This window comes from Alnus glutinosa, chromosome 4 (assembly GCF_958979055.1).
Source record: "Alnus glutinosa chromosome 4, dhAlnGlut1.1, whole genome shotgun sequence".
NCBI lineage: Eukaryota > Viridiplantae > Streptophyta > Magnoliopsida > Fagales > Betulaceae > Alnus > Alnus glutinosa.
Genome location: NC_084889.1, coordinates 29,691,120 through 29,712,952, shown reverse-complemented (window position 1 = coordinate 29,712,952; position 21,833 = coordinate 29,691,120). Strand labels below are relative to the sequence as shown.

General features: G+C 34.4%; 2 protein-coding genes across 2 annotated transcripts; both read right to left on the bottom strand.

Moving 5' to 3' along the window:
• Positions 1–284: 284 nt before the first annotated feature.
• On the bottom strand, positions 285–1,510 carry LOC133865459 (probable disease resistance protein RPP1). Its single transcript, XM_062301873.1, has 2 exons — positions 939–1,510; positions 285–857 (listed from the first exon to the last, which is right to left on the bottom strand). The coding sequence occupies exons 1-2, from the start codon at positions 1,401–1,403 to the stop codon at positions 435–437; spliced, it is 888 nt and encodes a 295-aa protein (XP_062157857.1). The 5' UTR covers positions 1,404–1,510; the 3' UTR covers positions 285–434.
• A 140-nt stretch (positions 1,511–1,650) lies between these two features.
• Positions 1,651–2,633, bottom strand: LOC133866289 (disease resistance protein RUN1-like). The gene is made up of 2 exons (XM_062302817.1): positions 2,366–2,633; positions 1,651–2,280 (listed from the first exon to the last, which is right to left on the bottom strand). Exons 1-2 carry the CDS (start codon positions 2,555–2,557, stop codon positions 1,651–1,653), a joined length of 822 nt encoding a protein of 273 aa, XP_062158801.1. The 5' UTR covers positions 2,558–2,633.
• Positions 2,634–21,833: the final 19,200 nt, after the last annotated feature.

The following is a 21,833-nucleotide window of genomic DNA, read 5'->3' as shown; positions in this document are numbered from 1 at the left end:
TTATGTTAGAGCAACTCATTTTCTCTTTGTAGTTGTTGCTTTAAAAAAAAAAAAAAGAAAGAAAAGAAACATATAAAAAAGCAAAATAACTATAAAAGCACAAACAAAACCCTGAAAATAAAGCAATAATAATTTCAAGGGGTGACAAAATGGGCTTTGAAAAAAAAGGTAAATTAATTACAAAATAGGAGTCTAAATAGGAGAAACACTTACATGACTATAACCCAAGCTTGGGACTTTGTCACAAACAAGAAGAATGAACATAATACAGACCAACCTGAACTCATAAGTGAAGAAATCTGCAACAAACACGATATAGATAGAAAGGAAGAAGAATGCCTCTTTTGTTGTGGGTACTAATTGGATTCCAAGTTTCCATCATCATCATCACCATCATTATCATGATGCCTCAGCAATTTGAATATCATCAATTATCACTTCCTCTTCATTAGATGGAATCCGCAACTTTTAAAGAACACTGACTTTAAATGTTTTTCGCATGTAAATATAACTCGAAGATTATCCGTCTTTAGTTGAGAATGGTTTGACACATGGTAATTCAACCATACATGATCTGAGCTAACTAAACTATACATATACGGCCTATGAGAATAGATGTGTTGACCAATATCATTGATGATTTCAACGAGAATTCGAAAATCACTCACACCTTGTACATCCTCTATCCCAATAATAGCAGAGAAAGCAAATCTTGTATTCTCCAAATCCAAATGTACAGGCTCATTGATATCTATTTCACACCAATTGGTATTTGAAAGCTCTTTACGATAACTGAAGTAATCTGGAATCTTATTTCCTGGAAATATACAGCTATATTGATGGTCCTTAAGATGTCCCTGTTACACAAATATAAATAGGTGACAACTTTTCAATTATAAGATGTACAAATAACAGGTATATATGTGAAAGGGAGATACCTCACTCAATAAACAAATTTGCAGATCATCCCCCATATTTTCACGTAGTCCATGGCAATTGGAAAACTCAATCCATTCAAGCATTGGTAAATCCTTTATATTATTAAATTGAAATCTTTCCAATGATGTGCATCCATCCGCAGCTACCTCTTTTATATTTGGTGGAAGTTCTGGAATTTCTTCAAGTTGATTGCAACCGTTCAAGTAAAGATCCTTCAATCCAACAAATGTGTTGAACCATGTAGGAAGGCTAACAATAGCGCTTCCTGATAGATCAAGAAATCTCAAACTAGAAGGGCAATCGCGTTGAATCAAGAACTCTGATTCTGTCAGAACATGGTTTCCAAGAATCAACGCTGGAAATATCGTTCCAACGTGGAATAGGGTCTCTGGTGTATTAAACCATGGAGATCTTCTAGCTTCTTCTAAAAAAATTGCCAATGACACACACCCCTTCGCACTCATTGAAATTAAATTTGGTGGAATTCCTAGAATTTCTCGAAGTTGCTTGCATTCCTCCAAATAAAGGGACTTCAATCCAACAAATCATCTGATGTATGGAGGAATGGTAACAATATCACTCATTGATAGATCTAATTCCGTCAATGTGGAGCAACAATCAAAGGTTCTAAATAAATTTGATCCCGAGAAGGCACAATTTTGAAGTTTCAATGCTTGAAGTTTTGGAAATACGATCGAAGAACAACCATCATTAGAATCGCTTGTATTCGACGAAGGCGGCAATTGGAGTAATTCTGCCACCGATGAAATTGCCGATTCCTCTATGGATACAACACCGAGCATAGATTGTCTCATATTCCTCCATTGTTTTTAGAAACTTAGCAACTTTTGAACAGTCAATGAAACTAAGATATTTGCTATTTAGAAAAAATGGTTGTATAATCCCATCCAGGTCCCCAATGCATGGTATTTCTAAATATTTCAACTTTGTGCAATCACTTAGATCCAAGGTTTTAACCCCAACGAGGTTCTCAATAGATGAAGGTAGTTCCTTTATACCAGTTCCTCCAAAGTTGATATATTCTAAACATTCCATTTGACACTCAATTTCAGGGAAGTTCTTAAGCTTCGAGCATCTCAAAAGGCAAAGAAATTTTAGAGATCTCATCTTAAGACTTCTCGGAAAACTCTTAAGATTATAGCATCTTCCAAGTTTCAAACTAACAAGCTTATCATGGAATCCAATGGAATGATGAATCTCAACTAAATTTTTGCAACCATGAAGATCCAACTCCTCTAAATTTGGGATCCTTGAAACATTAGGAATTTTTCTTAGGAATTCACAACCAACTAAATTCATAATTGTCATGTTTTGGAAATTCTGTCAAGAAAAAATGAAATAAATTAGTTTGAAAGAAGTTTGCAAAATAATCTAAAGGAATAAATATTAAAAACAATAATTCTACCTGGACTCCCTCCAATTCCTTGAGCTGACTTCGAGGCATTGTTAAAACAACAAGGTTCTTTCCACAAAAATTGGATGGCAAAGATTCCCCAGGATAATTAGACCAATCAAGCAATCTTAACTCATTAGAGAGAAAATTAGGCTTTTCAGAAAAGCATGCATTACGGTTAATAAACATTTTGAGCCTTGTCATATTCTTGAAGGCTTCGGGACTTAAGTGTATCAAGTCTCGTTTAGGCAAATGTATCAATATGCCCTCAACTTTGTTTGTTCCCTAACAAAACAATGTATAAGTGTATCAGTAAAATCCCAACATAAAGTTCTCCATATTTTAAGACGTCCTAGAACTATAATTCTTGTCTTGATAAAATTTATATTTATATATATATATATACTTTGTAAAAAGAAACAAGCTTATACGGTTTGTCTTTTGTATATTGATTGTTTTTTTTTAGATTTTCAAAGTGAGTAATTTGTTTTTATTATTAAAAAGTCTTAAAGGGACTAATCATCACATTCTCAAAATTAATGTTTCTTTTGTATATATTTACATATTACCCTTACTTGTTCATCAAAGAAAAAGCAAGACACTCATAAAAACCTTGCACATCTTTGAAATAATGGGAAGCGATTACCAATGACGATTTTATTAATCTTTCTTAATTAAAATCATTCTATTTATTCAGCTATTTTGTAATGTTATTTGTCAATTTAATTTTTTATTTATTCTAAAATGAGTAGAAAATTATTGAGACTACTATTTAGTAAAGTTTTGAAAAGTATTTTGAATTTTAAAAAAGGTAAAAATTCAGAATTGATTAGGTGAAGCTACATTTTAACAAAGTGTTGCATGTGGAGTATCAAATGAAAATTGATTTGGTAAAATTTTGAGATGCATCTTTGAAACACCAAAAATTGGAAAAAAAAAAAAAAATAGAGATAAAGGTCCTTAATTGGGAATTCCTGCTGGAGTTGGCTGATGAGCGTACGGATGAGATGCAAATGAGTGTCTGTGACAATAATGTCGTTAACATAGATCAGTATAAAGAGTTTAAAACCAGTAGTGATAAAGGTGAAGAGAGAGGTGTCAACAAGTGACACGATGAACCTAAGGTCCAAGAGAAAATTGGACAGGCGGGTGTACTAAGCTTGAGGAGCTTGTTTCAGGCCATAGATGGACTTGTTGGGCTTGCATACAAAGGTAGGATGATGAGAGGAAACAAAGCCACGTGGTTGTTCCATGTAGACTTCCTCATTGAGAGATCCATGGAGAAAAGCATTTGATATGTCAAGTTGTCGAATTGGCCAGTCAAAGTGCACAACCAGTGCTAGAATGAGCCTAATAGTTGCAGGCTTAATAACAGGACTCAAAGTCTCTGTGTAGTCCACCCTAGATTGCTGCTCAAAGCCCTTGGCCACCAACTAGGCTTTAAACCTTTCAACAGATCCATTTGCATGCCTTTTGATCTTGTACACCCATTTGTTATGGATGACATGGCGGTGTGGAGGCCGGGAACAAAGAGTCCAGGTCCATTGGATAGGAGAGCCTCAAATTCTGCACTCATAGCAGCTTTCCATTGGGGATCAAGGGCTGCCTTGCTGTAGCTGGTAGGTTTAGACTCAGGAAGTACAGAATGGAAGCTAAGGAGGGGGTATTTGGAGTGGAAGAGTTTAAAATCAAGAAATTGTTTAGGCTTGAGGGATCCTGTGTGTGATCGAGTGGTCATAGTGGGTAAGGGGATGGTAGGTAAGGGCTGGTCAGTAGGTGGGATAGGTGTAGAATCAGAGATGGATTCTAGAGGCATAAAAGCTGGTGCATTAATTAGGGAAGGAAGAGGGTCAGCAGAGAAGGAAGCAGGGAGAGGTGCAGTAGCATAGTCCAAGGAGGTAGGCTCAGGAGCTGAGGATGTATCTGAGGGCAGGGATGGGGCAACAGAAAGTTGTGGAGATGTTGGTAAGTCTAAGGGAGGTTCTAGAAGGACAAACGGTTGCAAGGAAGCTGGAGCAAAATTAGGAGTGGTTAAAGGTAATGAAAATAAAGGAAAAGAATTAGAAGAGTTACCTTGAGCAGCCAGTTGAGAGGGCAAAAGTGAGGTGGCATGATCCATGGTCGGGAAAGAGATCTCATCAAAGACCACATGGCGAGAGAGATAGGCTTTGTTGGTGACAGGGTCGAGACACTTGTATCCTGCATATTGGTAGCCCAGAAATATGCATGGCTTGGACCTATACTCAAGCTTATGGAGGCCATATGGACGAAGTAGTGGGTAACACAAACAACCAAAGACTCTAAGGCGTTGGTAATCAAGTGATTTGTGGTATAGCTTTTCATAAGGAGAGATATTGTGAAGAGTGGTTGTCGGTAGTTTATTAATGGTGTAGACGGCAGTAAGGAATGAATCAACCTAATACTTGTTAGACAAATGGGCATGTGCTAAAAGAGTTAACTCGGTTTTAAGGATATGTCTCAGTTTACGTTCTGCAAGACCATTCTGTGGAGAGGAATAAGGGCAGGATTTTCTGAATACAATACCATGGTGGAGAAGGAAGGCTTGAAACTGGTTTGACATATATTCCCCTCCCCCATCAAATTGCAACTGTTTAATTTTGGTGGAGAATTGATTCTCAACAAGGGTTGTGAATTTGATAAAAGCATCAAAGGTTTCAGCCTTAGTGTAGAGAGGATAAATCCAAGAATATCGTGAGTAATCATCCACAAAGAGGGCATAGTATTTATAACCACTCATTGATGGAACTGGAGAGGTCCACAAATCACTATGAATCAATTGTAGTGGGGATTCAGATATGCGAGCAGAAGGTTGAAATGGAAGTTTCTTAGATTTTCCCAATTGACAAGAAGAGCAAAGGACATTTTTATTAGAATTCAAAGGAGAAACATGCAGTTTATTTTTCTGCACTACACGGTTTACAACTTCAGAAGAGGGGTGTTCTAGTCTAAAGTGCCAAACTAAGGGTGTAGCTTTTATTCTAAACATGGCTATAAAGACCTTGCTGCCTTTTTAGTACTTCTTGCCAAGCCGGATGGGTTAAATGCCATTCTCACTCTTCCTTTTCAGCAGGAGTGCTCGAGTCTGCAAATCAAATATGTAAACATGAGTTACTGTTAAGAGAAAAAAACAATCATTATCAGTACAGAAACGTTGGATGGAAATGAGGTTGGTTGCTGCCTTAGGGTAGTGTAAGACATTTTTTAGAGAAAAGATGGAATAAGGAGAGTGAAGAGTGGCAAAACTGAACCCACTCCAATGGAGTCAGTTCCCTGAAAAGGTTGCTGAAGATGGAGGTTGTCCAGATCATTGGCAATGTGTGCATTTACTGCATTGTCAGCATCCCATTCGTGCTCTTCAAGTGCATGAGTGTTCTGAGCAATCAAGGCATGGAGCTGATGTGGTGGATGTCTACCTTGGAAGGCATAGTCCATCTGGTGGTAGCAGTCTAGTGCTCCATACCTAAGTTTGCCACAGATTTGGCAAGGAGTCTGAGGGCCTTGAATGGTTGAGAATCGACTATCTGCAGAGGTGTCTGCAGGATACCTGGAAAGAGTGGGATGCTTGGGTGGTGCTGGATACCTAGGTGATGCAGAGTATCTAGCAGGAGGTGGTACTCCATTGTACCTTTGACTAGGTGCTTGTGCTGCCTCCGATCGGGAACCAGAGTTTCTGGAGGGAAACTTGGGGAAGGGTGGTCCATGATGCTTGGGAGAGAAAGGACGGGTGTTGGGTTTGTGATTAAAGAGAGCAAAGGTGGAGGTGTCTACTGTCTTGATTGTTGATGGTTGAGGAGAGTCTCATGATTCAGAAGATCTTCTTGGAAGTCTTATAGGCTCACATTTTTGTCTCGAGTCATAATGGAAATAGAGGTGATGAAGCTGTTGAAGGTTGGATTTAATCCATTCATGAGGTAGATGATTAAGTCTTCATTGGGAATGGGCTTACCAGCAGCAGCCAGTTGATCCGAGCACTCCTTTGCAGCCTGGATGTAGTCAGAGTAGGTCTTGGGACCTTGGTGAAGGCTCTGTAGCTATTTCTTCAGATTGGATATGCAAGATTTGGATTGATTGGCAAATTGGTTGGCCAAGGCTGACCATACCTACCAGGAGGTATCAAGTCCATAAATGGTAGACAACACCATTTTGGATAAGGTGATGTTAATCCAGCTTAATATAGTATGGTCTTTTCTTTGCCAGATAGTAAACTTTGGGTTGAGAGTTTGTTTGTTGCTGTCATTAGACAGAAACTTTGGTGGACAAGGTTCTGATTCATCGATGAAGCCCATGGAATCAGTGCTGCATAGGATTGGAAGGAAATGGGTAAGCCAACTCAGGTAGTTGGGTCCTTCAAGCTTTTCATGAAAGGTAAGGTTAGTTTCTGACATGGTGGGTATGGCTGTGGGAATTGCAGTGGTGGGTATGGCGATAGTAGGGATAGCATTGGAGGATGAGGCTGCCATGAAAGTGGGGATATTGAAAAATGGGTTTGGGCGCGTGCCTAGAATGGCTCTGATACCATGAAAAGTAATTGAAAATATGGAATTCTAGCTTACTTTTCATTGAACATATTACACAGTATATATACTGTTTTACACGACCAACTATAAGAAAAATAAAATTACATTTAGTACAAAATAAATCATGTTAGGAAAGATTGGCTGTAATTGGAATGGCCTTTGAATGTGTGCGGTGTACGGCTGCATGCAAGGATTCTTGGAGAGACTGGCGCGTGTAGACTTGTTGTGTTGGACCTTGGGAAGTTGCCTTGGAAGTCATACACGATTTTAGGAGTGTTACCTTTTGTGTCACTCTTGATCGAGTGATATGCGTGAGAGGATGTTGTGTAAAAATCTCCAAGGTGCTGGTTTGATTTATTTCCTTCAATAGCCTTGTTGATGGGATGAGTTGCGGCTGTCTTGTTGCGTTCATCCGAATTTGCAGTGTCTCCAACGGCTAGTAGCCATTGGGCAAACTCCTCGGCAGTGTCTCCAACGGCTACTAGCCGTTGGGCAGATGTGTGGCCGCCAACGGCTAGTAGTCGTTTGGGTTGGGCAACAGAATCCGAATTTGCAGCAAATACAGCTGTTGTGGCAGCTGTATCACTAGGCTTAACACTTTCTCCATTTCCCTTTTCTTTGCTTTTTATTTGCAGCTGCTGCGCCTACTCCTTTTTTTCCCTAACTCACCCACACAAAACAAAACTCTTGCGGCCCCATCAGCTTACAACACATCCAGCCCTCTCAAAAATAAACAAACTTCTCTTCTTTGGTTCTCAATATCGTAGCTTTTGTTTCTTTTGTCTTTTCTTTCAATTTCTTTTGGTTTGCTTTGCTTTCATTTTCTTCATTTTTCTTCTCTTTTTGGTCTTCTATAAAATAGTTCATTTCTTTTGGAATTCCTACAAAAATACAATTCATTGCATTAATATCAATTTAAGCTCAAATTTAATAATTAAACAATACTCCACGATTAAATATAAAATAAAAGAATTAATACAAAACAAGGTATGATAATGCTTATTCTAATAAAATAAAATGTGCACATTTAAACTATTATCGTAGAATAGTCATTTTATATGGGATTTTCTCACGATGTGATACGAATTTCAACAACAAATTATCATATATCCAAATCACCAAATAATCAAATATAGACCAGGGTGACAATCCAATCAGAATTAGGAGTCATCACGACATATGGATCCTGTGCGATCGATGAAGGGTCCCCGTATAGCTGGACACATTCCATTGCTGCAGAGAAGCCTAACCTTATGAGGTAGGCAACGATCCTTTGAAAAAATTGGCATCCACAATTTCTGCTGCGTTTGGGGAAGGTTGTTTGTAAACTCATCCAAGTTAAAAAGAAACAATATATGCGAGGCTGGTATTTGTCTAATAAGATACTCTCAGCTTTTGGATTGTTCAGTTTTTTTTTTTTTTTTTTTTTTTTTTTTTTTTTCAATTCTACGGGGACGTGACTATATTAACACCTATTTGTTGGGAATTATTGACAGGAAAAACTTAGACGGAGTGCTTGATTCAATCCCATCAAGATATTAGTCAGACTTAAAACGACTAACACTAATCATACTTATATGATGATTTTCATTACAAGATTCGAATCCACGCCTTAATACGTAACCAACCATTTTTAAAGTTTCATTAAAATCACTAGACTACCACAGATTAGGATTGTTTATAATTTTTTGCTTGAATTTGATAGAATTCGGGCAGGTGATTATGAGAAATCACTTATAAAATTCATCTGACCAAATAAAAATTTGGTTGCCCAAACACTTATTCGGTTAAGGGTCCGTTTGTATTTGCGATTTTAAAAAGTGCAATTTAAAATAACGATTTTAAAATGTGCGATTTGAAAAAAATTATTTTTAAAAACGCAGTTAAGCGTTTGGCAAAATCGCAGTTTAGCCTTTAAAATCGTGAATTTACCTTTAAAATTCTGCGTTTTCAAAAAAGCACCATCTTATCTGCGATTTGAAAAAGCAGATTTTCTGTGTTTTCAAATCGCAATTTTTAAAAACGCAGTTCCCAAACAATCTATGTTCTGCGATTTGGTTTAAAATCGCACTTATTGTCTACGAAATCGCAATCCCAAACGCACCCTAAGTGGGTTCCGTAAGTAGTATCTCACAATTACCTGTCCAAATTATCTCAAATTCAGACAAATAATTGTAGATGATCCTGATTCGACTACCACCGCCTATGATTGATTAGTTTGTCTTTCCATCTTTTCAAATTCGGGCAGGAGATTGTGAGATACCACTTATGCGGCCTACCTGACTAAATAAAAATTAGGCTGCTCAATCACTTGTCCGGTAAAATAGGTTTTATAAATAATATTTCATAATCACCTATTTAAATTTTTTTAAATTAAAACAAATAATTGTAAACGATCATTGTCCGACAACCGCAGCCTGATTGATCAGTTAGTTTATCCATCTTTTTTGGTCCTTTTGTCACTTTTATTGCTATTAATATCACTTCATTATTTTGTCTCCTGTCTGGATGGATTTGTGGCAACACCCGTGTTCGGAATCACATGAGGCTGCTGCTCAATAGCAGCAAAAAAAAAAAAAAAAAAAAAACTCAAGTTTTCTCAGCCATGATTTTACTCTTCCAGATCTAGAATTCATTTGATGCCTCTTATTTTTTCCATACAAAAATATTTAGGTAACTTAACCAACTAAACATAAAATTTTAGTGCCTAACCCATCATCTTTCTTTTTCATTTTTATAATATATGCAGAAGCAATTATTTTACTACCTATCCACATGTGTTAGGCCAATGTAAATTTTACATATAGGGTTGTACCAAGACAAATTTGAAGCCGAAACAAATAAAAAATTAAGAGTTAAAGATTTTCATCAAACGAACTCAATTTTGGTCGAACGGATTTACGTGAAAGATACATAATACTCCGTTCGCAAATGTATTCGTAAGTGTCCAGAAGTTTTGTTGTCAAGGCATAATGTTTCGTTCGCAAAGGTGTCCAAACAAAGCAAGGTCATTCGATGAGATTATAGAATTGGATTGAACCAAATTAATTTGTTCGGAGAAAATTAAATTCGATCTATCAAATTTAAATTGGATCGAATAAATTTTGAACAGTGCAAATTAGTCATAGAGAAGACACAACTTGCAGTTTTTAAAGGGTCACACCAATTAATAACGACTAAAGTCATCTGCAATACACAAAAAAATATCTTTTATTGTTGCTATAACATATAGGAGAGCAAGACCCATAAATCAAGAAAAATGAGATCTCAAGGACCATTAGACATAGAAGAAGTAACATGAAAATGAAATTTATGGAGCTTGCCTAGTTGACTTAAGAACAAACAGACACAACTTTTTATGACGAAAATGGAAGATGATATAATGAAATATTTGTTTTATTTTAAATAACTCACTATATTAATAAATATAATGCTCAATATGTTCTATCTTTTTGAAGACTTATATTTGGCCTCTTCTTCCACATTGTTTGAATCAGTAATAACAGACAGTTTCTCAGTTTGGAGTGCCAAATCAAGATCAAGAAAACCAAGGTGAAACTAAACTTGTTCAGTCTAGTTTGAGAAATTAGTTCCATTAAGAATCAGAATAAATGAAGCATGCGAATGTAGCGAAATAGAAATTAACATTGCAATCAAATTAATACTTTGAGTTATCAAACATAAAATAATATTTTAATAAATAGTAAGTAGTACTACCGCAATTCACATTTGAGTGAAAATTACAATATACTAAAAATATAATCATTATGGTGATTCCCTTTCACCTATTGAGAATAATTAATAATTAATACATAATTCAATAGATCTGTTATTTTTGGATATCCGATTTCAACTCTCAATTAAGGATACACATTAATTATCCTATCTCAATTTGTCAATCACTTAAAAAGTTGTGTACCTTTGGGTCAATCCATAATGTTCTTGTGATTAGAAAAACTGTCAAAAGATTTGCAATATCATTGTCTTAATGCCTAGGATATGGGTATTAACTTTCAAACGTAGGACTTTGTTGGGGAAATTATTATTCCCAAAGCCCAAGTGAGCCCATGACCGAGATTTGGGCCCAGTCGATCCAACCGACTTGAATCAAAGACCCATGAAGACCTGATAGTCATTATGGTCTCGGATGCTCCTTACATAATCTAAATCTTATGAATATCCTTGGATAACAGATCCAGGGATAAGCACAACTGATATGGCTCGGAACATCTTCGTCCCAGGAATACGAGAAGAAACGCAGCAGAATGTCCATATCCAGTTGGTCTCGAGAACGGATTTATCAGGACTACCATGAGGCGATATGGATGAAATATGTTGGAATACTTATCTCGGAATTATCCCAGGGGATTATGGAAAGATCTAATTCATAGTCCCTAAAAAGTCATTGAATGACTCTATCTCGAATTTTCCAGGATAAGCCCTTATCTCACAAAAGAAAATAGGAAACATGTTTGAACTCAACTGAAAGGTAATCCTACCCAAACTGGACTCCCCAAGAGATAAGACCTAATCCCACGCAATTTGGGATTAGAATCTTAATTGAACCATAACCAGAGCACTCCTAAATGTATCAAAAATACATGCCTATAAATAGGTCACTGCCCCAGGTATCAAAATTCTCTGATCTTTCTGATATTCTCATACTTTTATATTTCCATATATTGTCTATTATAATTTGACTTAAGCATCGGAGTGAGACCCGACACGTCACCAAACCGAAAATTGTACCAACAAACTTGAAACTTGTAAATCATTCTGGTTGGGTTACTTTGGTGATCACCATACTATTTCATAATATAAATCTCAATTCGAAACAATTACAATATGACTTGAATTAGTCATAATATATGCCTTTAAAATTGATTGTCATAAATATTCATGTATATAATCAACAAGAAAATAATACAAGAAATAAAATAAATAAAATATTCAATGTTTAAAAATAAAATCTGTTTACTGCCAATGTTTCTAACTTGTTATTAAAAGATTTTGTAAGAGCTCTAACAGTAGATTCTTTAAACTTTTCTTCAATTTAAGGAACTAAATATATTTTTTCTTTCCTTTTTAAATGCATTTCACAATAGTTTCTCTTATCATTTTTCTATTCTATTTAAATATTATTTAAATTAAATGTTAGGAGAAAGAGAGAGAAAAAGAGACCATTTAAATATTATTTCAAATAAATGATAAATGAATAATAAAGGAAATATTATTATTATTATTTTTTTATATATATATATATATATATTAAAACATGACAATTATTGAATAGAAAGATTGAGAGTCAAATCAACCCACAAATTTTTTATTTTTTATTTTTAAAAAAAGTAAATTCAATTTTTTTAAAAAAAAAAATTGCCACGTGGGACGAGGGTCGGACGCAGGTTTGGCACTCATCCCACGTATAGACGAGCTCATTTCCTAGTGTTTTGGGCTTTTTGATTGTATTGTCATCGTGGATTTTAGTATATTTCTTTTATCAATTAATTGTAAAAATCATAATAATTAACATCTTGGAACTTATAAAATGTTACGTAGATTTATGTTAGATGTGGTATCAAAGCCTGAGTTATGACTTTCAATCTTTCATAATGATTTTCTGTTGAGTGATTGTTATATGTTGGAACTAATGAATTCGAATTACACTACTTCACTTGCTATTTGTAATTGGTACAATCTTTCTATTCAATAATTGTCATATTATTGAATTAACTGGATAAATCACTAGATAGAGAGTCAAACAGCAAAGATAGATGTTTGTTTGGAAAATACTACTTTGGTAAAGCAGTACTACTCATGAAGAATACTTCTATTCAATAATTGTCATATTTTAATAATTGACTCTCAATCTTTTTACTCAATAATTTTTATTTTTATTTTTTTAACAAAGAGTACCTGCATTCATTAAAAAAAGGACCCAAAGGTACAATCTTTTTAATCAATAATTAAGATGTTCGGGTGTGCAATTTTTTTTTTAATATTATTTCATATTATTCTTTACTATATTTAAAATTGTGAATATCGAAAAAAAATATTTTTTAAAATTATGTTTGGATGGTTTAGAAAATCTGAGACAAAATTAAAAAAAAATTGGATAATACTTAAGTAGAATTCAAATTTAACAAACCAACCCAAACATGTTATCCTTCTATACTAACATAGAAGGGTAGAAGGGTATAGTAAGTTAGCAACCATTTGATTAGTTCTTGTTATTAAAAAAAAAAAAAAAAAAACGCAATGTTATACACTACACTTTTATCCTACTTTACTAATGCATCACTATCAATTAGTCACTAGATTTTTTCAATAAGGGTTGACCAATGGTTAATTGGAGCAATGTGGGATAAAAATGTGATTTTTAACATGTTTCTTTAAAAAAATCCAATGAATATAGACTCTGCCATATCTCAGTATAGTGGATAAAAAGTAATGTTAGAAAATACATTTTTATCACATAACTGTTCTCCAATGATGACTCAACCAACCCTCAAATATATATAAATATATATATATATATAAATATATATATATATATATATATATTAACAAAGACTAATCCAAATATTAGTTAGAACCACCAAGACTAATCCAAATATTAGTTAGAACCACCACATTATAATTGTGAGCTGAAAATGTAATTTCTAATTTCTTTAAAAAAAAGTGGGACAAAGGTGTGTTATATAGCATTAAAACAAAAAAAAAAAAAAAAATTGTAAGCTAAAGTAATTTTAACAGATATGTGATGGCAAATTTCCCTATTTAAAACCCAATGCAAAAACTACCACGTGAGACGAGGGTTGGACGCAAGTCTGACACTCGTCTCAAGTATAGACGAACTCCTAGAAAATGGTTTCTCTTATGGTCTGTTTGGGTATTGAATTTTTGAAATCAGAATTGAATTCTTATTCTCTTTATGAATTTCTAGGCAAATAGAGTTTAGAGTTTTTTTTTAAATTGTGTTTGGGTGTTGAATTTTTGAGATTGAAAAATATTGTTTTTTAATGGTAGGAAATGATTAGAAATAATTGGAGGTATGAAAAGTTGTGTATAATGATTGGTGTTATGAAAAGTAAATTTTAATAAAAAATAAATAAATTTATTGAAAAATAAATAAATATTCATATTTTTTTTAAAAAAATTAAAATTAAAAATTAAAAAAAAAAAAAAAAAAAAAAAGGAAAAAAGCAAGGGGTGGCAACCACCCCCATAGGCTGGGAGTGGCTGGGCCACCCCTTGCTTTTTTCTTCTTTTTTTTTTTGAATTTTAATTTTAATTTTTTTTTTAAAAAAAATAAGTATATTTATTTAATTTTTAATAATTTTGAAATGGAGAGTTATAGGGTGTGGGCACATGGACGATGTTTGAATCCATTGGACAGCTCGGATGAAAAATCGTCTACAATTTACGCATCCAAAGGCTCAAATTAAGTGAAACTAGAATATGGTGTACAAGTTTTACACCGTGTATTTATAAAAGCATCTTTACCCCTGACACAGCAGGTGGAAAAAGGTGAAAATTTGACGTAAAGGCTGTTTGATTTTCGTGGCATTTATGGCGTGGGAAGTCAAGAATTGAACGTTGGTTTTCCAATCGTACTGCGGCATGGGCTCTCTCTGACTCTCTTAAGTAATGGAATTCGGGTTTTAATTCGGGTTTCTGGCTGGTTGAATACGGGTTTTGAAAAAAAAAAAACCCGAAAAGAATAAGATTTCTTCTCTCTATCCAAACAGACCATAATTACTGTCCCTTAAGATGCACAAAGCTAATGGATATTGTGGATATTTATAGGGCTGAGAGAGGACCGATTTCCCTATTCATCATTAATTCTACTTCGCATCAAAGTAAGAATTAAATAAGAAACCACTTATCTTAATCAATTAGGAAAAAATTACACATATCATCATCAAACTACCACCAAATTGTGTCAATATCTCCCTAAACTACCAAAAATGTTAATGTCCCCAAGATCAACAAATAGACAAAAATGAGCTTAATTTTTTTTTTCAATAAGACAAAAATGTCCTTATAAATTCGAAAAAATAAATAAATAAAACTAAAACTACAAAATTACAAAAAAAAAAAAAAGGAAAACGTTAAAAAAAATATTTTTTTAAAAAAAACAATTAAAAACTAATTTTTTATTTATTTATTTATTTTTGTAGTTTAGAGGAGAAATTAACATAATTGGTAGTTTGGACAGGGCATTGACAATGAGATGATAGTTTGAAAAGAGTATGTTTACTTTTCTTATTAATTAACCAACAATTTAGAGTAATTCTAATAGTACATTAAGTGTCAATTAAGTGTCCATAAAAAAATAAGGTGGCTTTTAAAATCGCCATTTGATTAAAATCATCATTTGATCAATCATATGCTCAATGGTGATTTTAAATGCCACCTCATTTTTTTATGGACACTTAATGGGCATGTAGAATTACTCAACAATTTATAAAGGAAGATTAAATAACCTTATACAATTAGGAGTCCAGTAGATTTTTGTATGTGCCATATCATGTGAGGCATTAAATTCTTACATCCTATTCATTGATGCTAGCTATCTCAATGATGTAGGATTGACTTTTGATTTCGAGATTAGGATTTCCTATGCGCAAGCAATGAGATTATTTATTGGGAAAAATATATAATTAATTCACGTGGTTTATCTGGTTTACAAATAGCATGTTGTGACGCCCCGCTTTTTGCAAAAAAACTTAGGTGAAAATTTCTGATTTCCACGTGACGTTACGACAATATCAAATTGAGATTTGACAACGGAATATATTTTTTTTCTAAAAAACTTAGAAATGTAACACATCAGAACTGACTGAATTACCTCAATATGTAAATAATATAATTTGGCATTCTCACATAATAAATACATACAAAAACATTAACATATGTGCCACATGTGGCACTAATAGTAGTAACTATTGTTTTGACCTAATGTGAACCATAATGTAGACTATTACATATTAACATAAAGAATAATGTTTTCTGCACAACTTTAACAACTTTTTTTTTTAAGATCAACCATTGAATATGTATGGCCCACATGTAGAAAAACAAATCCAATGGTTAATCATTTAAAAAAAAAAAAAAAGTAGTTAGAATTGTGTAAAAGTTTTGAAATAAATATTACTCTAACATAAATACATAAAAGCTTCAATCATAAATATCAGGATCGACACAATGATTCTGACAGCTCTGACCTTTTCTCATGTTTTTCATAAGCATATATGTGCTTGTGGTTATCACCACAATCCCATATTGTAATCAAGTTAGTCAACTGCCTTCAATAATATAATGAAATACTGATTTATTTAACAATATACAATGCAACAATATGATGTAGTGACATATCAATATGCACAATCTTATTTATAGGTGCCGTGCGACACTAACTTATAATTCGGTCCTATCATTTATAAATGTCATGAGACGATAACTCATAATATGATCTTATCATTGTCGTGGGTCTTTTACCATCTCTGATCTTAACATATATAGATGTCGTGAGATGCTAACTCATAATGCGGTCTTATCATTTTGTTTTACCATCTTCGGTCTTATCATTTATTGGTGCCGTAGACTTTAACCACAGATCTTCCTTTCATTGGTGCAGTGGGCCTCTAACCTTTTTCAGTCTTATCCTTTGTAGATTAATGTCTTGGGACGTTAACCCTTGGTGTAACACTTCGGTCCCTTATTGTGAAGAAATGAATAGTTCATATAGAGTGATTGGTTTATAAAGATACTCATGGGTGCTAAATCCCACATTGCCTAGTTACTAGGTGAAACTTGGCTTTATAAGGGATTCTAGGAAAACTTCAAATTTACTAGTCCTTTTGGAGTGATAGCGTAGATGTGGCTAACGCTTTTCCCTAAGTCGTTACAAATGGTATCAGAGCCCCCAAACCGCTAGGGTTAGGTTCATCCATTTTCTTACACAAAGCCGCAAAGATTCATAAGGTCTACCAGATAATCTAGCTAATATGTTGAATTAAATAAATTGTCAGAAAAATAATTTTTTAAACTCAAAGCTTCAATAAATGATGAAACGGGTATTTCGAAAAGAATAATTATGTTCGATAAAATAATAATAAATAAAAAAACCAAAGTAGAACTAAATTTATTGTGTTGGTGCACTTATTAAGGTAAATGAAATGCAATGTCTTAATGCTAGCCTAGATCCCATTTCGGCTGCTTAGGTCTCTCTGCTCATAACCTCAAAACAAAAAAACAAAATAAGGGTGAGTGAGAAATGCTCGGTAAGGTAACCCTCAACCATAAAACGGTTGAGTTAAATTCATTTTCTTCAAAACGATTATTAAAGCAAACTTGAAATCTTAATTTCTAGGATACAAAATATAAGTTCGGCATTTTGCTTAAAGCATAAAATTACTTGTTGATAAATAAAACTCCTCACATTTAGGGCCCATGTACACTATTACGCCCTGTGTACTAGGGTTGCGCGGTCAATGCGACCCAGGCAGGTAAACTGTGGCCACAGGCTTGCCCCGTCAGCTAATTAATCAAAGTGCACTTAGCATGACCTAGGGATGGATTACCACATTCTCAAAGTCCTTCAGCGGTTGCACTTCCATCCAAGCAACGATACCGAGCTTAAGCCTATGTGAATCTCTGGGGCCAAAATAATAGTCCCCTCCATACACGTTCCTCATTTATAAAAAATCTTTGTCATTTTCATAACTATTCTTATTCTTTTCTCTATGCGTAATAACTCTTGAGGCAACGTGTATGAGGGTTTTTACACTTCTCTTTTCATTACTATCAGAAAGTAGTGACTTTCCATCTCGGGAATAATATAAGTAATTTTCTATAATTGGAAAGTCTTTTAGAACTAAGGTTTTTCTCAAAATCGCTGGTTTCAAGAGTATCATTTCCACCAATAACTTTTACATCAACACTATTTTAAAACAATCTTTTATGGAACAATATAATTTTAAATACCTGGAGAGAATAATTATTGACAAATATACTAGGATAAATGAATAAAATAATAAAACATAAAAACAATTTTAGAAGGGGTAGAGGATCCCTTACCTCTCTACTTGCTACTAATGAATATCTCGACAGTTAGCTAGTTACTTGATACATGTTTAAATAAATTAGTATCTCTTGCTAGTCACTAGACGACACACTGACATCACTAAAATTCGTCTTGGTAGCCTATTGAAAATGGATTCCCAATGAATAATTAAATAGATTTAACTTATCAATTTTAACCCCTTTATAATTTGTGTACGTGTCAACATATATTACAGAAAGTATTAACACGTGGTAGTAACTGTAATTTTGTAAAACATAGGTATTTCAAAATTATACATATTAGTAATACTCAAAATAAATTATTAAAAGCTCCCTGTTTTTAAGCAATCTATAGGAGTGTTTGAAACACTTGAACTAAAACTGTTTTGTACAAAGAGAACAATTTTCAGAACTATACATGTCTCTTTATGGGAGAAATTTAAGGCAACCAAAATCTGTACAAAGAAGGGAAAACAAAACAAAACAAAAAATGATGATTTCTCAAAATAGCATCCGGTTGTATTGGAAAGAAAGAGAACTTAATAATTCAGCAAGTCTGAATTTGTGCTCGGCTAGAATAGGGAGAGAAAAATAAAATATATGCAAAGTACCAACTCTCAATGGTTCTCGGCGGCAATAGGTAAAAAGGGAAGAAGAAGAAAAAAAAAAAATATGTTGACTCTCATGACTTGCTACAGAAAAGAGAAAAATGCAAGATGCTACGGTTCCACCGTGTCCCATAGAAAAGAAAATAGGAGAGAAGAAATTAAAAAAAAAAAAAAAAAAAAAAAAAAAAAAAACAACTAGAAGGAACGAAAGGCTACATGTTTGATATCAATGAATCAAAAGTCAAAGTACTTAATTGTTATACTGACATGAAAGACAATAAAACAAAAATGAAGTAAATACATGAAGGATAACAGAAACGAAATAACGTAAACAAATATGTATATCAACAGTGAACCTACTATGGTTTCATCGAAAAGAAAACTAAAGAAAAAGATAAGAGACAAGATGGTACATTGTCTGTAGGAGCTGAAAATTGTGTAAGAGGACAAGGGTATTTGGCTAAAAAAAAACAATGAAGGGGAGAAAGAGGCGCCACTAGTTTATTTATATTAGTAGGGTTTTGTTCTTTTTGAAAGGAGGAGTCGGCTTGAAAATAATTTGAGGGGGAGAATGAGAGTGACGGCTATGAGAGGTATTTATAGGAGTAGGGTTAAGACAATTAGGGTTTTAAATATTAAATATAAAAGTGGAACTTAAATTGATATAAAAATTATTAAACTTGAAAGCAAGTATTTAATAAAATATAGAAGTGGTTATTTAATAAAACATAAAATAATATATATAAAATCAGGCGTTTATTATTTCTGTCCAGTCATCCATTCTCATAGGTAATAAAAGACTATTTTACCCTCGAAAGTGAGTCAGGATTATTACAATCTCCCCTCCTTGTAAGAATTTCATCCTCGAAATTCGGTAATCGACTACAACAGTAGCTATGGAAGGTATCCGAGGTGTCCGAGTCGTACTTAGGTCTGTCCGTAACTCTCACCATATCTGCTGGTTCGTAAGAGACTTTATCTTCGTCTGAGTCATAATAAACGTTCAGGTCTTCCTCTAGATTGGATTCCTTTTCTGAAATCTTTTCTGAGCCTTCTTCCAGGATAAAGTTAGAGTAAGGCATACTTTTCTCATCGCTGTCATCATCGCCTAGGACTTCTATTCACCTCTTCCAAAATTAGACTCCAGTCTCACTCTTCAAGGCAGGCGAGGCATAGGAAATTAAGTCTCGAGTTTGGCACCATAAAACTTATTCTATGGATTGATTATTCTATAAGACCTTCACAACACTCTTGTTTCTCAGGACTTGCTTCTTTTTGTCTAGCACTTTGATTAGCGTCTTCTCCTAGGTCATGTTGGGCAAATCTGGAGGGTTTGCTATCAAGACGAGAGTCGGATCCGCGAATAATACTTCCTCCACTTTGGTATAAGAACACATTGGTAATTTCTGCCAAATTCTTATGGTAGCGCTAATCGGTATGCTAACGCTCCAGCTTTCTAGAGGATCTCGTAGGACTTAACAAATTTTAGGAACGATCTTGAGGGAAAATTTTTGTGTCGACTTCGAACTCCAATTCTTGTTGTCTCGAATCGACGTAGCCTTTTTTTTTTTTTTTTTAAGGATTCTGCACTGTTGCCAATCGTTGTTTGATCACTACTACCTTCTCGCTATGGTCTTGGGTGCTTTTGGCACCAGTAGCTTTTGTGCTCCACTTCGTTGCAATACTGTGGCGGCCTACACTTCATTCTATATAAGAATTCATATGGTGACATATCGTTGTTGACCGGTACCTCAATCTCCACGAATCTCAAACTCTGCCTCACCGACGGTTTAAACACTACTTCCTTACAGAAGCGGTCCACAAAGGCATGGAACATGGAGAACCATCCCATCCGTAAGATCACATCAATCCCACTTGTAAAACAAAATTGAGATTCGTTGGCATGATGTGGCCTTTGACACATCATGACAACTCCTAGCTACTAGGGTGTAAACTACTGCCTTCCTACCGAGTAGCTACTGCTAAGTTATATCTAATTGTACTAACTTCCAACATTAAGCCCTACCAATGGAGTACGACACACACGAATGTGTTGCCCTTGCATCGAAAAGAATTAAAGCTCTACTACACGAAAAAAAAAAGAAGGTACCTGTCACCACTTCGTTGGATGCATTGGCGTCACCTAGCGTCAAAGCTTAAACTCAAGCGGTTCTGTGTTTCTCTGTCCCTCTAGGCGACTTTGACCAGCTTGGTTGTTAGTAGGGGTCTTGTAGTCATTCACGAGGTGCCCTGGTTTCCCACATCTAAAACAAACTGACTGCCTAAAGAGGCAGTTTTCGCCCTGCATCCTTCCACATTTTTGGCATAATGGACGTTGCCCGCCGCCACCTTGGTTGTTGAATTGCTAAGGTGCATGGTTTCTCTCTGGTGGGTGATTAAATCTCCTTTTGTTTGCGTGCGATGGTTGTTCTCCATAGTAGTTCTCTTGCAGTGCATTTCTTTTCTTCTGGTTGAAATCTTCTGCACTAATCTTCAACGTCCGCTCAATCACTGATGCTTTGCTGATGAGGTCCGTCAGGTTTCCAATCTTGAAGCCAACCACTCGATTCATGATTCTTGGTTGCAAATCCCTTTCAAACTTCCTTACCTTCAGGTCTTCTATAGGCACTAGGTATGGGGCGAACCGTGGGAGTTCTATGAACTTTGTCGCGTATTGTTCCACTGTTGATGATCATCGCTTGGATCGATCATCAGAATGAGTAGATCGATCGCCCTCTCATCAGATTGGTTTCTATTGTATTTTAAGACTTAAGATGTGTTAAATTTATCTAATTAATTTGGAACTATAAACGTGACTCAAATACCAAGGATATTTAATCCTATAAATATTCAAATGCCAACGAACATTTATTCTCACAAATATTCATATATTCTTTTGTATTATTAATATGTCTTAAATTTATAATTTAAGACATTATATTTGATGTTTTAAAATCTAGGGCACTACACATGTTGTTTCAAAATGAATTTAGAGGTCTTTGAGATATACCAAAATAAAGAATTTACTCCCTATAGTCATATTCTATCAACAGATTTAACAAATTCAGTTCGTGTGATTCTGACTTAAATAAATAGGATATGTGTAATAATTTTATTGGCTATGGCATGTCATAGTATCGGAATCTGTTAATTCAGTAGACGCAATATGACTATAGGGAGTAATTTTTTTTTTAAGCATACTTCAGGAATTTCTGAGTTCATTTTGATACCACGTGTAGTTAATTGTAAATAAAGTAAAAATAA

Excerpts from the sequence above, each read along its gene's own strand:
- LOC133866289 (XM_062302817.1), bottom strand. The coding sequence starts at position 2,557 with ATGACAAGGCTCAAAATGTTTATTAACCGTAATGCATGCTTTTCTGAA. Across the intron at positions 2,281-2,365 it reads AGGAATTGGAGGGAGTCCAG|AATTTCCAAAACATGACAAT; the intron begins GTAGAATTATTG and ends TTTTCTTGACAG.
- LOC133865459 (XM_062301873.1), bottom strand. The coding sequence starts at position 1,403 with ATGAGTGCGAAGGGGTGTGTGTCATTGGCAATTTTTTTAGAAGAAGCT. Across the intron at positions 858-938 it reads AAATTTGTTTATTGAGTGAG|GGACATCTTAAGGACCATCA; the intron begins GTATCTCCCTTT and ends TTTGTGTAACAG.